Here is a 14,678-nt window from a genome sequence, read left to right as displayed (position 1 = left end):
GAAAAGAAAGCAAGGATTCCAGCATTAACAGGGCACCCATTTCTTCCTGCACTGCAGGGAGTTGGACTTGATGAGCCTCAGAGTCCCTTCCAACTCTACTGTTCTATGATTCTGAGAGTTCCCACACAGTGCATAATTGGCTTAAATTCCCTTTGTCCAAGGCATTGCATTGTTTTGGGTTTTCAGAGATACCAGCAATATATAAAACCGCTTCTTATCTTCTTTGTCTTCTTTTTCACATCAAAGAGTAAAAAGTTTCAGAGTTTCGCTAATTAATTTCTCAGACTCCCACTCACTGTGCCTTCTTCAAACTCCTCAGCAAATTTCTTGATAGCAAACTGATCAAGACCTGAGCAAAATGGAAAGTTAAGTTTAATAAGCAAGTTTGCAGCTTACCTCACCATATGAAGTGCTTTGCTTAGCCAGCTCTCTCTCTTTCTCTTTCTCTCTCTTTCTTTCTTGCACCAGTCTTTGAAGTGTGTTTCGAACTTTCTCTTTCTCTCCCTCTCTTTCTTCGTATTTATTGTATCAGCATACTGTGCTGGCAGAGTAGCAGCTAGGAAGCCAAATCATGTGCAATTCTGATTCTTTTCTTGAAATTAAAGTGATAAAATATTCAAAACCTTTTACATGCAGAACATATAGCTAAAGAAGGATATGTGCAAAGTATTTACATTCACGTGTTAATCCAAGCATGGGCTTAGTTTTTCCTTAGGTGAAGATTACAGCGTCTTCCTTAAACATTCAAACAAATGTGTCTTTCTCTCTTTCCAGTCCTTGCACTCCGCCTTCTGTCCGTGACCCAGCCAGGCCACACATATCCTTCATGAGAGGTTTCCACTTTCTCCTTCTAGCAGATAAGACTTACCACCCCAAAGTTAACACGCACGCACACGCGCGCGCGCGCACACACACACACACACACACACACACACACACACTAAACTTATTGTAAGCCATTTGTGTTCTAGTAAGCAGCATGCAATTATTGTAAATGGCTTGGATATTTTTAATGAAATAGCAGTACGTAAATGTTTTCTATGACTCAATAAGGCCTTGGGAAACAGAATGGTCCAGCTGGCCGGAAAGAACCTCAAGGATGGTGCTGGGAGCTTCCCTAGCAGGATATTGCACAGCTGGATTGTCGCTAGGGAAAAGGCCCTTGCCCTGGTGGGTGCCGGCTTCCCTTCATTTCTGTGAGCGCTCAGAGCAGGTATTGCAGGGGGTTGGACTAGATGGTCCTCAGAATCCCTTCCAACTCTGCAATTCTAGGATTCTGAGAGTTCCTATACTGTGCATAAATAGCTAACATCCCCTTTGTCCAAAGCGTTGCTTTGTTTTGGGTTTTCAAAGATACTGGCAATGTATAAAACCCTGTCTTATCTTCCTTTTTATACACAGGGATGAGCAAAGCACTTCAGAATGTCTCTGAATAAATTCCAAAACTCCCAGATAAGGTTTGTTGGAGAAACCACACACCGTACTCCTTCAAAGTGGGAGGTGGGGGTGGGGGTGGGAATCCAGAGACTATTTCCTGGTAGAACAGTTACATTGATTGTTTGCAAATGTCTTTTTGGCATCCTTTTTAAATATAAAAAATAACAACTATCCTCTTATTCCACCTATCATTGAAAGGTTTCCTCATACACAAAATCCAAAATCCTTATTAAGGAAATAAGAATTCCCTAATTCAGGGGTCGGCAACCTAAGGCCCACAGGTCACAAGCGGCCCGTGGGGGTCGTTTAGCCGGCCAATGGACACCCGGCGCCCACTCAGGGACCCCCAGCGCCCGGTTGGTTGGCTCCCATATGCCGCGCTAAGCCAGCATGGAGCAGAGTGGGGACAGCCTTCCGTGACGCTAGCTGGCATCCCATTGGCTGCAGGAGTTTCCTGCAGCCAATGGGAAGCTGCGCACACCTCCTTTGCACCCGAAGGAGTGCAAGAAATAGCGTTTGCACTTCGGACCACCGTGGTTTCTGTGAGACTGTGAACTGGCCCAAGCCACAAAAACTTTGCAAACCCCTGCTCTAATTGATTAAGCCCATGGACATGTGAAGAAGTAGATCCAACCTTTGGAACTAATGGAATATAGTGCATATTAAGCTCACATCTCCATGTTTTTTGAGTCTCAAAAAGCCTTGTTTGCAGCCCCATTATCCCAAAAAGCATGTGAGTAAAGTTTTTTGTTTTTTAAATGGGGCAGTATACCAGCATACAGCTCTTTCCTACTGTTTTCACTGTCCAATAACATTATTTGATGTACCACACCACACCCACTGGGTTGAATGAGATTCATTGCATTATTATTATTATTATTATTATACCGTCCTATACCTGGAGGTCTATTGCTGATCAAATGCTGATCAAAAAGGCACAATTCCAAAATGCAAGAGGTACTGCAGTGTGAAAGGAACATTAGAAAATGGGACAGAAGTACTCACATTATAATCAGGAAAACTAGCACAATATTCTCCACATCCAAATGCGCCTTTTGTTCATAGAAAATAACCTTGTTTCTCTTTATTCCAGTTTTCCACCTATAGTACCAGGAACCTGTCTGCTTTGCCTATGAATGCAAACAGACCTGGGTAAGAGACAAGTTTTTTGCTTCCAGAGACAGGATATCCACCACTGTCATGCACCTGGTTCCCAGCATGTTGGTGCAACCTGAGTCCTGCATAGCCCCTCAAAGGACCTCGTGGGAATGTCAGCTAACTCTCCTGACATTCATCTTGAGACTGGGACCAGATGCAGAATCCATGGCTTCAATATCCCGCTTTTCAGTGCATCTCCCCATCACTTTACTTATCCCGAAAAGTACAATTCTGGTGAAGCAGGTTTCTCGTGCAAAAGTTTTGAATCAGGTTTAATTGTGCAACATGAATTTGCCAATGTGTGATTGGATCCCACCAAGAATAGAGACTGTCTGGAAGAAAAGTGCAGCAGGGACTGGAGCATCATACCTATGAGGGGAGGGCTTTAGAGTTTTTAAAAAAGGTTAGTGTGGGTGGGTGGGGGCAGATGTGGAAGCACTTCCCTCCCTCCCTCCCTCCCTCCCTCCCTCCCTCCCTCTCTCTCTCTCTCTCTCATAATACCAGAACTCATGGACTTCAATGAAGCTGAATGTTGGAAGTTTCAGGACAGATAAAAGAAAGCACTTACTCCCACAGAGTATAGTTAAACTATTGCCCTCAGCTGTAAAAGAGGATTAGGCAATTCATGATGAGGATGTCAATGACAGTCTTCTCCCTCCACTTGCTGCCTCTGAATAACATTTGCTGGGAATCACAAGCGGGGAGAGTGCTTCTCTTGAACTCAGGTCCTGCTGGTGGGCTTCCCTTTGGGGGCATCTGTTGAGCCACTGTGATAACAGGATGCTAGATGGGCCTCTGACCTGATTCAGCAGTAACTTCCTTGGTTCTTAAGCACCTTCAGAGTTCAGATTCACTATTTTGAGTAGCAAGACTGAAGGGGGAAATCCTCATTGCAGCGTCTGCCTGGGCACCATCAGGACAACTGCAACACTGCAACTCCTTTCTTCAAAGAGCAACTGCCTTCCCTGGTATGAGACCTGGCTGCGGAGCCCTAAGAAGGGGCCTTGCCCAGGATCAGCTGTTTTAGGCCTCCTGTTTCCAATCCATCCTGGGGGAAACAACTGGTGGGGATGAGCATCATTATCAGCCTTCATTATCAGGATGAAGGCAAAAATGAGAGATTCTCAAGGGATGCTCTTTCGGGACCCGAGTCCAAACATGATTCATCCCACACTGAAAACAAGACTATAAATGATTGCTTCCTTCACTCACACCCCATCAACCCCGGTTTGGACAGCTGGATGGGTAAAATTCCTGAGAAAGGCTCTACTTTTGCCATGATAAAAACAGAACAAGGGGAGCCAAAGCCCACTACAAGACCCTTATCAATCACTAATAATGGTTCGCTGGAGCTGGGCTTGCAGGGCAGGTTTTGCATTTTGATCTCTTGTGGCACACAGCCTCTGTAACCTTCCTAGATGCCTCAGCATCTCAAAATGTGTCTGATGGAGGAAGGGCACCTGTGACTATTTGCAGCTTAGGGAAATGGAAAAAAGGCATTGGTGTAACGTGAGCAATGGGTTAAATGACACAGTGCTGTCATGGTCCATGTCTTGAGTTAGCACATCCCCAATGCCTATAATAAGAGAGCAGGGGAATTGGTTTATCATAGCAACAGAACAGAGGGCGAGTGTATGACTTGCTGGGTCATCCCCCCTCCCATTGGTTCGGGAATGTAGATAGAGGTAGAACAGTCTCTTGGGCATGGATTTTCTTCTGTCCTGGAGCTGTCCTGTTTGCTGTCAGGATCTGACTCTGGATCTGTGAGAGTCAGGGGAAGAGGCTGTGGGTTTTACGCAGCAGCATTAGCTAGAATGCTGATTGTGTTAGCAGTTCTTCTGTACATATGGGATGGGTTACTAGACATTTCAAGGAGTAGAGAGTGATCAGTGAAGAGGCAAAGAGAGGCAGCAGTTCCTTGTCTCCTTTCACAGGAGGACTATAGTCCTCTGTGGAGAAGACATCTACTTGCAAGAAGTCTACTCTAACCAACATTCACTTACTAAATGCTGCTCACTCTGCATATGAAAGGGTTTCAATAGGCAATTGACCCATTTAATCCCAATACATTTCATTACACTTTAATGAAGATATTGCAATGCCAGTTACTGTACCAGATCTTTTTAACTGGAGAAGCCAGGGATTGAACCAGGGACCTTCTGTGTGAAGAGAGCTATAGTCCTTCAACACAGCTTCACAGAGAGGTAACTGTATTAATCTCGTTCAGCAAAAGTTATTTTCTAGCACCCAAAAGGTGTTATGTATTGCAGCATAAGCTTCTGTGGACCAGAGCCCACACCACCAGAAGTTTCTTGTCCACAAAAGCTCTGGCCACAATCACAGTGCAATCCTAGAATATACATCTACTCAGAAGTAGGCCCCATTCCATGTTCTCCCTCCACTATCAGGAACAGTTTTGCCTTGGAATGGCAATTTCTTGTATGCAAGCAGGGAGATGCCCTGTTTGTAGGCATCCCATTAGGGTTCACCACTTTGAGAATTGGATGCTGGGCTAAATAGGCTTTGGGCTGATCCAGGTGCAGGGTTCCTATTGTCTTCTTAATAGGACTTACTTCTGGGTAACCATGTTTAAGATTCTGTTGCAAGTGTGTTTAGGACAGTAACCTAAGTCTTCAAAGTGCCAGCACCATCTCAGCAATTGAAATCACTGAGCTTAAGTGCATGCTGGATCATGTCCAAAGATGATGATGCTATGTGTGGCTGGTGCTAGTCCTAATGTTGCAGAAAGGCCTTTCGTAATGATCAGAAGGCTGTGTGTGTGTGTGTGTGTGTGTGTGTGTGTGTAAGCAGAGAGGAAGAAGCCAAAAGAGAGATGTGTCCAACTGGCTGGAGACATGTGGCAACAAAGCTGTGCATTCCTCTACAGATGCAGTAATAAATCATGTCTGCATGGATGAGTAGCCTGCATGGAGCCAATACTTTGCTGCTGCAATGTGTTCAGTGAGGAGGGGAGAACATGCTGTCCTCAGTGGTGTTTACTAGTTGTGCACACAGTAGATAAACAAGCAACTTTTCTGACTGTTTTAGAAAAAACAACCTCCCTCCTCTGAATGCAGGTCGTTAGACTTTCTTCTCATTAAAAGGTGCCACAGATAAATGCAGAGGCTGACATCATAACAGCTGCTCATCATGCTCCTCAGAGCAACTTCTTGATTCTGAGTGACAAAATTAATTCTCAGGGTCCAAAGAAGACACATCATTAAACACATCTTTGCACTTAATGTGCATGCCTTTTTTAAAAAATACACAAATGGCAACATGGGCATAGCCAGGATTTTTGTTAAGGGAGGCAGGCCTTTTGTTGGGGAGGGACAGAACCTTAGTTTGCTATGTATTTTTATAGATATTTGTTGATGGGGGGGCAGCTTCCCCTCCCTGGGCCCCCTTGGCTACGCCCATGAATAGCAGGCTGCTAGCAGTAGGGGCGTAGATAAATAGGTACCACTCCAGCGGGAAGGTAAACGGCATTTCCGTGCACTGCTCTGGTTCGCCAGAAGCGGCTTAGTCCTGCTGGCCACATGACCCGGAAGCTGTACGCCGGTTGCCTCGGCCAATAAAGCAAGATGTGCGCCACAACCCCAGAGTCGTCTGCAACTGGACCTAATGGTCAGGGGAACCTTTACCTAGCAGGAAGGGGGCTGATGATAATTGGGATTGCAGCAGGTGGGGTGAAGAGTTAAACTTTAGCACTTTCTTCCTCTACTGTGGTCCGTGTTGGTTGCAAGGTAAAATAAAATAGTTATAAAGGAAAATCTCTGGATGCCAAAATCTAGGTTTAGGGCAAGTCCTCTTTGGTGAGAGAATCCCAGCAGAGATTTAATATCACAAAATATACAACATTAATTTCAAAGGATGGCTGTGTTTCAGTTCTTGCATTTCCCTCCCCCCAGAAAGTGTGAATTAGGGAGGTTTGCTTTTAAATGAGAACTTAATTGAATTTCTCCTCCCATTCCCGGAAGGTATGTATATCTATAACTCAGGATAACACCTCAAGCATCTGATGAAGTGGACTATATTCAGGGCCAGCTCTACCATGAGGCAGAGTGAGGCAGCTGCTTCAGTTGGCAGATGGGAACAGGGAGTGCAGGGGTGAGGCCTGGCATCCTCACACCCCCAACAATCTTGCTGCCCCCAGGAAATGGGGGAACACACTGCCCCATTGTCAATGTGGGTACTAAGATTCAGCAACCAGTCTAGCTGGCTTCTGTAAATGGAATGGGGTGAGATGGAGAGCCATTTTATCCCTTCCCTCAGGCAGCAAAATGTATTGGACCAGCCCTGACTGGTCCATGTAAGCTGAGGCCATAGTAGACCCAGTAGTCTTTAAGATTCCACAAGACTCTTTTTTGTTTTAGCACATCCAAAGCAAGAGGGCTGTCTGTGCACTTGCTCTACACACTATAGCTGCCATACGTCCGGATTTTCCCGGACATTACCGGAATTTCAAAGGCAGAAATGACTACATACTGTGCTCTCTCTCTCTCTCTCTCTCTCTCTCTCTCTCTCTCTCTCTCTCTCTCTCTCTCTCTCTCTCTTCCTCCCTCTGGCATTTCCTGTAAGCCAGCTTTCCCCCCTGATGGCATCTAGAAGCCAGAAGGGCTGCCCTTTCGTCACAAACAGCTACTGGGTTTGTAATGTCACCCAAATGTTTACTGATGGTAAGTCAAACCCTGTCCCATCCCCCATCCCCCCACAATGTATAAAAACAAAACACAGAGCAAGTAAAATGCACGAAGAAGTCAAAATTAGTTCAAGAAATTGAAAGCACAGTCTTTGCTGGACAGTTTGTTCCAGGAGATGTGTAAAAAGCAGGCGAGGAAACCGAGCAAGAACGCAGCCGCCTCCTCCTCCTCCTAAAAGTTTCCAGATGCTGCTCACTCACTCAGGGCACCCAAGGGGGTGTGTCTGTGGCTTCGCATAGACTCTGCTTTGGTCTGCCCCCATCAGGGACTCCGTGATTTTGGGGGAGCAAGTTTTGCTGGGGCAAAGGTTTTCCCCTTGAACTGATAGAGCCTCAGCTTGAACAAATGTTGGAGTTTCTCCTGGAACTGGCTGCTGATGACATAGTACAACAAAGGATTGATGCAGCTGTTAGCGAACCCCATGGAGAGCCCAAACGGTAGGGCTGCGTCAATGACAGAGGTGACCCAGCAATTGCTGATCACATCCATCCAGGAAAGGGCATCCAGGAAGGTGAGGATGTGGAAGGGGAGCCAGCAGACCAAGAAAGCCACCACCACAGTAGCCACCAGCTTCAGGACTCTATCCCTCATCTGCTGGTTCTTCCCAAACCCCTGAGCTCTCATCAGGTGCACCCTGATCCAAAGGTAGCACGTGATAATGATGATGAGGGGGACCAGGAACCCAAGGATGTTCTTCATCAAGGCTGTTCCAGCTGACCAGCTGGAGTATTTCTCTGATGGGTAGGCCATGATGCAGGCTGTCACACCTAGCTCCACGATGTATTTGGTGTTGCGGAAGTAGAAAGTTGGCAGGGAAGTTAGGGCCGCCAGTCCCCAGACCAGAAGCGCAGTCTTGGATGCTTGCTGCAGTGTCCCTTGCTGGGACTGGAATGGGTGGGCAACTGCCTGGTAGCGGTTCAGGCTTAGGCAGGTGATGAAGAAGATGCTGGCAAACATGGTCAGGCAAAGGACCGAGCTGGTGATTTTGCACATCACTGGGCCAAAGAGCCAGTTGTACCCATACGTATAGTATGCAGCCCAAAAAGGAAGTGTGGTCAGGGCCAGCAAGTCCGCCACAGCCAGGTTGACGATGTAAATGCTGGAGACTTTCCTCGGGCTCCGCTGCCAACACAGCACTGCTACCACCATGCTGTTCCCCACCAGTCCGAGGATGAAGATGATGCAGTAGAGGACTGGGATGAGGACAAACTGGTAACTGGAGACAAAGATAGGGCAGTGGGAGGAGACGTTGGCTGGAGAGGAGTAAAGATCTTGCAAAGGCTGCTCAGTGGGGCTGGGGGTGGAGTCGTTGTCCCTGGAATGCATGCTGGTGCCCAGGATTTGGGGTGCAGTGAACTCTTCTTGGGAACTGGAGTCTTGTCTGTCACATCATCCAATAGCTAGCCTTTTTTTTTTAAGAAAGAGAAAACACAACAGAATCACAAGCTGCATACGTGCAAACTCAAGTTTCAAGTTTTATTGCGGCCAAAGCCAGTGACACTAAACACCACAAGATCAAACAACAAGAAATCAACAACAACCTCAGGGGGGGAAAAGTTACACAAGGGAACTTCGCAGTGTGCCAACAGAAGAGATTTACGCTTTCTAATTACTAAAGTGCAAAATTTAGCCACCTCATATGATATTGAGCTTGAGGAATCTTCCAGGAGGTATTTTCGAAGAATTTCGGGGGAGGATTCCAAATAATATTGAAGGGGTATAAATTTTGATAGAAGCGGTAAAATAAGTTGAACTCGTTCTTCACTATAAAATTCGCAAAATAGAAGAATGTGTGTGTGTATCTGAAGAAGTGTGCATGCACACGAAAGCTTATACCAAGAACTAACTTAGTTGGTCTTTAAGGTGCTACAGGAAGGAATTTTTTTATTTGGACTATGGCAGACCAACACGGCTACCCATCTGTAACTAGATTCTACCTTATTAGACATACAAGGGCAGAGACGCGCATGCATTGGAACCCGCGTGAATTTGCCGTACAGCACTGCTGAGGGCATTGTCTAAAAGCGGGCTCTAGAGAAAGCCCATCTATAGGCTTCATTAGTGATGTTAGTTAAGTAAGGGGCAGCTGCAAAATTAGGCCAAGCTTTTAAACATCTATACGTCTCCGGGAGTAGGGCGCCTTCTTGTTGCAGTTCGATATCATAAAGTCTCCTAGTGATAATTGCTTTTGCCTTGTTCAAAGTTCCAATAAAAAGATTTTCAGGGTTTAGGCCAATTTGTTTGATCTTGTTAGTTATTTGCATAAGCCAAGGAGGATAGGGAACTGCGGCCAGGAAGCAAGGTAATAGTCCCTTAGGATTGTAATGGATTTTCAGCCAGAGGGATATTGCTTGTTCCCAGACTTTTAATTCCACTCTGGGCAGTCCTGCCTCTTACCTTAAGACTGCATTAGGTGTACACTTAGGGGTAGCAAATAATGATCTTTAGAATTTAGATTGTACTGTTTCAAGGGTCTTAAGGTTGGCAGTGGGGCTAATTTGAGAGTTGGGCTAAAGATTTTGCCTGAAAGACTGAAAGACTGTTAGGGCCATCGGGAGGAAGCCAGCTCCTTTCCTTCTGAATAATCTAAGGATAGCATTTGCACTTCTTCCTGCTGATATAGCTGATGTGGTCAAGTGTGTTGACAATTTGGCATTATAAGAGAAAGTAATGCCTAAGTATTGGAAGGTCTTAGTCTGTTCAATGGCGTTTCCCTTTACGCTCCAATTATCTTTCCTGAAGGAGCGGTTAAAATGTACAATTTTAGTTTTGGCGAAGTTAATTGTTAACAGTTCAATGTTACATTGGTCACTAAACTTTCCTAAGGCTACGTGCAAACTACATCCTTGGCCTTCCCAGTTTACTCATGAAGGAGATGAAACCAGGAAATGGCATTCTATGGAGTCAGAGCATCGTTCCCTCTAACATGGTATGTTGTCTTCATTGACAGGCAATGGCTTTCCAGGGTTTAAGGTAGGGGACATTCTGGAGGTGCCAGGGATTGAACCTGGGACCTTCTGCGTGCAGAGCAAATGCTCTACCACTAAGCTACAGCACTCCCCCAGGATGCAGGTGCATTCCAGGTCTACTATTGCTTAAGATCTGATCTGCTGGAAGAGATCAAAAGTCAGTCGAGTCCAGCATCCTGTCCCCCGAAGCAACCAGCTTTGTGCTTCCAAGATTGGAGGGTCTGAAGGCAATGTCTGCCTTCAACTTTTGTCCCAGGACTCTAGGGTCACAGCTGTGAAGGCAAAAGCTTAATTCTCTTCCTAAACCAGGCATCATCAGCCTAGAGCAGTGTTTCCCAACCTTTTTTGGGCAAAGGCACACTTGTTTGATGAAAAAAATCTCGAGGCACACCACCATTACAGCCCCGTGACGTCAGCGCGCAGCGTCATGCCGGGAGGGACGCACGAAAGTGTAAGTTTCAATTTTTTCCCTCCCCCTTGCCGGGGAACCTCCAAGCTTTGGGGTGGGGTGGGGAGGCAGCAAAGCGAGGGACTGAGGGACTCCTCCAACGACAAGGGTTGGGGAAGAAGAGAAAGGGCTATTCCGCTCCAGTCCTTTCTGAAGGAGCTGAGGGTGGGGGTCCTCCGGCGCCTTCGGCGAAACGGCGCCGGCCCAGAGCGCTTCTAGGAGGCTGCCTTTGTGCGCGACGTAAAGCCCTCTTTCCCTCCCTCCAGCCCCATATCACCTGTGGAAAAGGGGGCTGGATCCAGTGACGCAACTCGGAAAACTGTTAGGGAAGCCAGAGCTGGAAAGTGAGTGGGGGGCGGCGCCTCCGCTTTAACCCACGTTTCCTTTTTGAAAGAGAAACTTAAGACTAGATGACCCTTGGGACCCCTGCCAACTCTACAGTTCTATGGCCCTTTGTGGAGGGGGGGCAGCACCTGGAAAGACGGGCTAGGGGATAATTGGGGCGGCCGCCTTAGGCACACCAGAAGCGAAGCACGTCCTGAGCTACAAAAACAAACCCAATTCCTGCCTCCTTTTTTGCAGTTTCTGCAAAGCGAGGGAGTCTCCCCCGCCTCCATTCCTCGGCGCCTCCTCCTCCCCCTGCTCCCCACTACGGGTCTCCCCTGCACTTGGCCAGGCCGCCTCGCCCTCCTTCCTTTCCCAGAGCAGTGGCTCAGAGCGCCTCCTTGCACCGCAGGTACACTCCGTGGGGAGGGGAGGGAGCGGAAGCCCAGACCAGCCCCCAACCCGCTTAGTCCGACCCCTCAAACCTTCCCAAAATAAGAACTCTGCGTTCTACAACGTCACCCCCCAGCGGGGCCCCCTTTATTCCCGGTGAGAGGGGGGCGGCGGAGGGAAAAAGCTGCTTCCCACACTTACCCGCCGCCATCTTGACTTCCCGCAATGAGCCGGATGCGGCGCCTAAGCTCCCTGCCGTCGCTTCTCCGCCTCCTCTACTTTGCACAAGGCTTCAGGGTCGCCGGCCGATTCATCCATCGGCCGCTCTTTCAAGCCCACTCGGAGGAGGAATGAGTCGAAAGAGCCAGAGACGCAGCCGCAGTGGAAGCCCCGCCCCTCCCTTCCAGTCTCGGGGCGGGGCAGAGGCCACCAGGCTGGCAAGCAGAGCGCCGAGAGCGAGGAAGCTGATGCAACGCGGAGGCAGACCCCGGCTGGCGTGTGTTTCCCAACCTTTTTTGGACTCACCCGCCTCCCTCCAGGCAACATCTCGCGGCACACCAGGCAACATCTCGCGGCACACTAGTGTGCCGCGGAACACCGGTTGGGAAACACTGGCCTAGAGCCTTCCTTTTAGCTCTCTGCTATCAACACTGACAGGCATCAGCTCCCCAGAGGTCCAGACAATGGTCACTTTCCCAGCTCTATGTAGGGATGTCATGGTTGAAACCTGGGACGCTTTGTATGCAAGCAGACACTGAGCCACAGCCCTTCAATTGAAAGGCTGCAGAAGGATGTTTATTTTAAAACAGAAATAACGAAGGAACCTTATTGAGCATGGATGCAAAAGTTTGTGTGTGTTAAATACCCTTTAAATATTCACTGTTATTATTCAGACATTTCTATACAGCAAACCTCCCCTCCATGCAAAGCAGTTTCTTCACACATTGCTAGATAACATAAAGCCTTATGGGAAACACAAAGAAGACAGGTGGTTACTTACTCTGGGAGTGCTTGAACTCAGGCTGGTTACACACCAAGTTGTGTCCACCCTCAGGCAGGAGCAAAACCTTCCAGGCAAAACCTTCCCTTCTTTCTCTGGCTGCTTTGTGAGAGTTGGTTTTACATCACTCCAAGACTGAAACATGAACACCATCGAGAAAGTCTTTGCATAGCTTCCCGCTTTGTATGAGAGGAGCATTGGGCTGGTAGAGAGCATACATGCGTCTCTCAGTCTCTACAACCAATAAGAGGCAAAAGACTGAAGGAGGGAGGGTGTTTAAGCAATCCATTCCCAGTGCAGTTGTTTGGAGAGAGAATGCTCCCCCTCCCAGCTTACCCTTCATAAAGTTTGGCTAGAAAGTGTGCAGCTATTTCTTCCTGCAATCTGAGAAGAATGTGTGCGAAAGAGGGATGGAAAATAAGCAAAATAAACAAGCATCTTCAGTAAGGTGTAGCTTCCAGGAAAGTGTGCATGGAATTGTACAGATAATGCTGAAAGAGAAAAAAGCTTCAGAGCAGAAGTTTCATCTACACTTACTGTTTGCCCTGCGCATTCTATGTGCAGCTCCACACTGAATCTCAACAAAAGGCAATTCAGGTTTTCTGAAGGTTGCTATTTGCTCCAAATCAGCAGTAAAGAGCGTGTTTTCCTGGAGAAAGTGTATGTGGGGAAGCAGTTGGACACGGAGCTTTAAAGTGCAGACCTATGTCTAGAAACTCAATACAAAATAAAGTTTGAATGAGCCAAGAATCTCTGAGCAATGTGCTTTCTGATAAGCAAGCAAGGACTCAGCAGGTAAATGCAACCAGCTCTGTGCCAAAGCAATTGGCTGCGGTTCCTAACTTTCCCCCTTCCGCTGCCCAGTAAGAAAGATAAATGCATGGAATTTGGGCTGCATGGAATTTGGAAATGCTGTTGGAAAGGCTGGCTCCCATCAAACTCAGAGGTCCAATTAGCAACATGTTAGCGGTCAAATGGTCCATGTGCATGAGACTGTTCACCTCTTTGCATGCACAGGGCTGGCTGGATTCTGTGACTGGAACTATGCAGGGGTGGGGAGCAGCAGCATCTTTCCCTTGGCCTCAGGTAGAAAGACATCTTGAGTGAGCCCTGGTAAGCTCGATTTGCACTGAAAATTGATCCAACTGCAAGCTGAAGGAGAAGCACAGAATGTTTATTCTCCAGGATACCAAGTCCTGGAGTGTCAACAGAGCTTCCTCACACATTAGCTTTGCCTCTGCCCATGGGTGCCAACCTGCAATGTTTTCCCACCCATTAGTCAGACGCTGCTCCTCCCCCACTACAATCCAGAAAACTGTGGAGTGCAATTTTCTTTTCTAAATGGTGGCATTTTGTTATCTGGGATCACAACGTTATTGTATTCCTAAGCTCTCTTTCATAGTCAAAAGAATAGTCATAAGAATATCACAAAAAGAAAGAATGCTAGTAATTATGCCTATTTTTAAAAATTATCTAATTTTTATATTTTGTGATGTTTTGTGTTTTGGAATGTTGCAGACCTCCTGTTACCCTTACTATTCAACATTTTGCAGGTACAACAGTTTACAGTTCTGAAGCTGCCTTCTGCTGAGTCAGACCATTGGTCCAGCTAGCTCAGTTCTGTTGACACTGACAGGCAGCAGTTCTTCGGGAATCTTTCCTAGCCCTCCCTGGAGATGCTAGGGATTGGACCTGAGAACCTCTGCATGCAAGTCAGGTGCTCTGCCACTAGGCCACATCAATTCCCCTCTCTTTTCTCTACATCCACGTGAGGCTTTGCTTGCTTAAAATCCAGTGAGGTTGGTTTTCCTCATTATGTTTCAAATCATGTTTGCATGGTGTCATACACATCAAAATGGCTAGATGTGTTTCCAAATCACCTTCGGTCTGTCTGTCCACCCCAGTGGACATAGAAGGTGTGTGAATCTCTTCATGTGGCTTATGTTTTCAGTTCAGATAATAGCTTGTTGGAGGAAATACATCAAAATGCAGTATCCAAACATAGATGAAGCTCCTTGATCTCAGGACCCATCATGTGAAATTTGGGGGGAAAATCAGTGCAGTTTTTAAAGACTTAGTCCATCATCTCAATTCAAAACAGGGTTCAGTTGTATCCAACCATAGATGAAAATCCATTTTTCAGTTTTGGGAACTCACACAGAAAAAATTGGTATGGTATCTTAAGAGGTGTGCAAATGTATAATGAACAAATAACTTTGCAAAATTGAGAGTATATTACACCATTC

At 46.8% G+C, this 14,678-nt stretch overlaps 1 protein-coding gene across 1 annotated transcript; it reads right to left on the bottom strand.

Annotated features, from left to right (window-relative positions):
* Positions 1–6,938: 6,938 nt before the first annotated feature.
* On the bottom strand, positions 6,939–12,665 carry AGTR2 (angiotensin II receptor type 2). Its single transcript, XM_081180254.1, has 2 exons — positions 12,433–12,665; positions 6,939–8,703 (listed from the first exon to the last, which is right to left on the bottom strand). Exon 2 carries the CDS (start codon positions 8,622–8,624, stop codon positions 7,560–7,562), a length of 1,065 nt encoding a protein of 354 aa, XP_081036380.1. The 5' UTR covers positions 8,625–8,703; positions 12,433–12,665; the 3' UTR covers positions 6,939–7,559.
* Between the last annotated feature and the right edge of the window lie 2,013 nt (positions 12,666–14,678).

This window comes from Podarcis bocagei (genome assembly GCF_964188305.1).
Source record: "Podarcis bocagei genome assembly, chromosome: Z".
Lineage (NCBI taxonomy): Eukaryota > Metazoa > Chordata > Lepidosauria > Squamata > Lacertidae > Podarcis > Podarcis bocagei.
The sequence above is the reverse complement of the archived record's forward strand: the minus strand, read 5'-3'. Positions and strand labels throughout refer to the sequence as shown.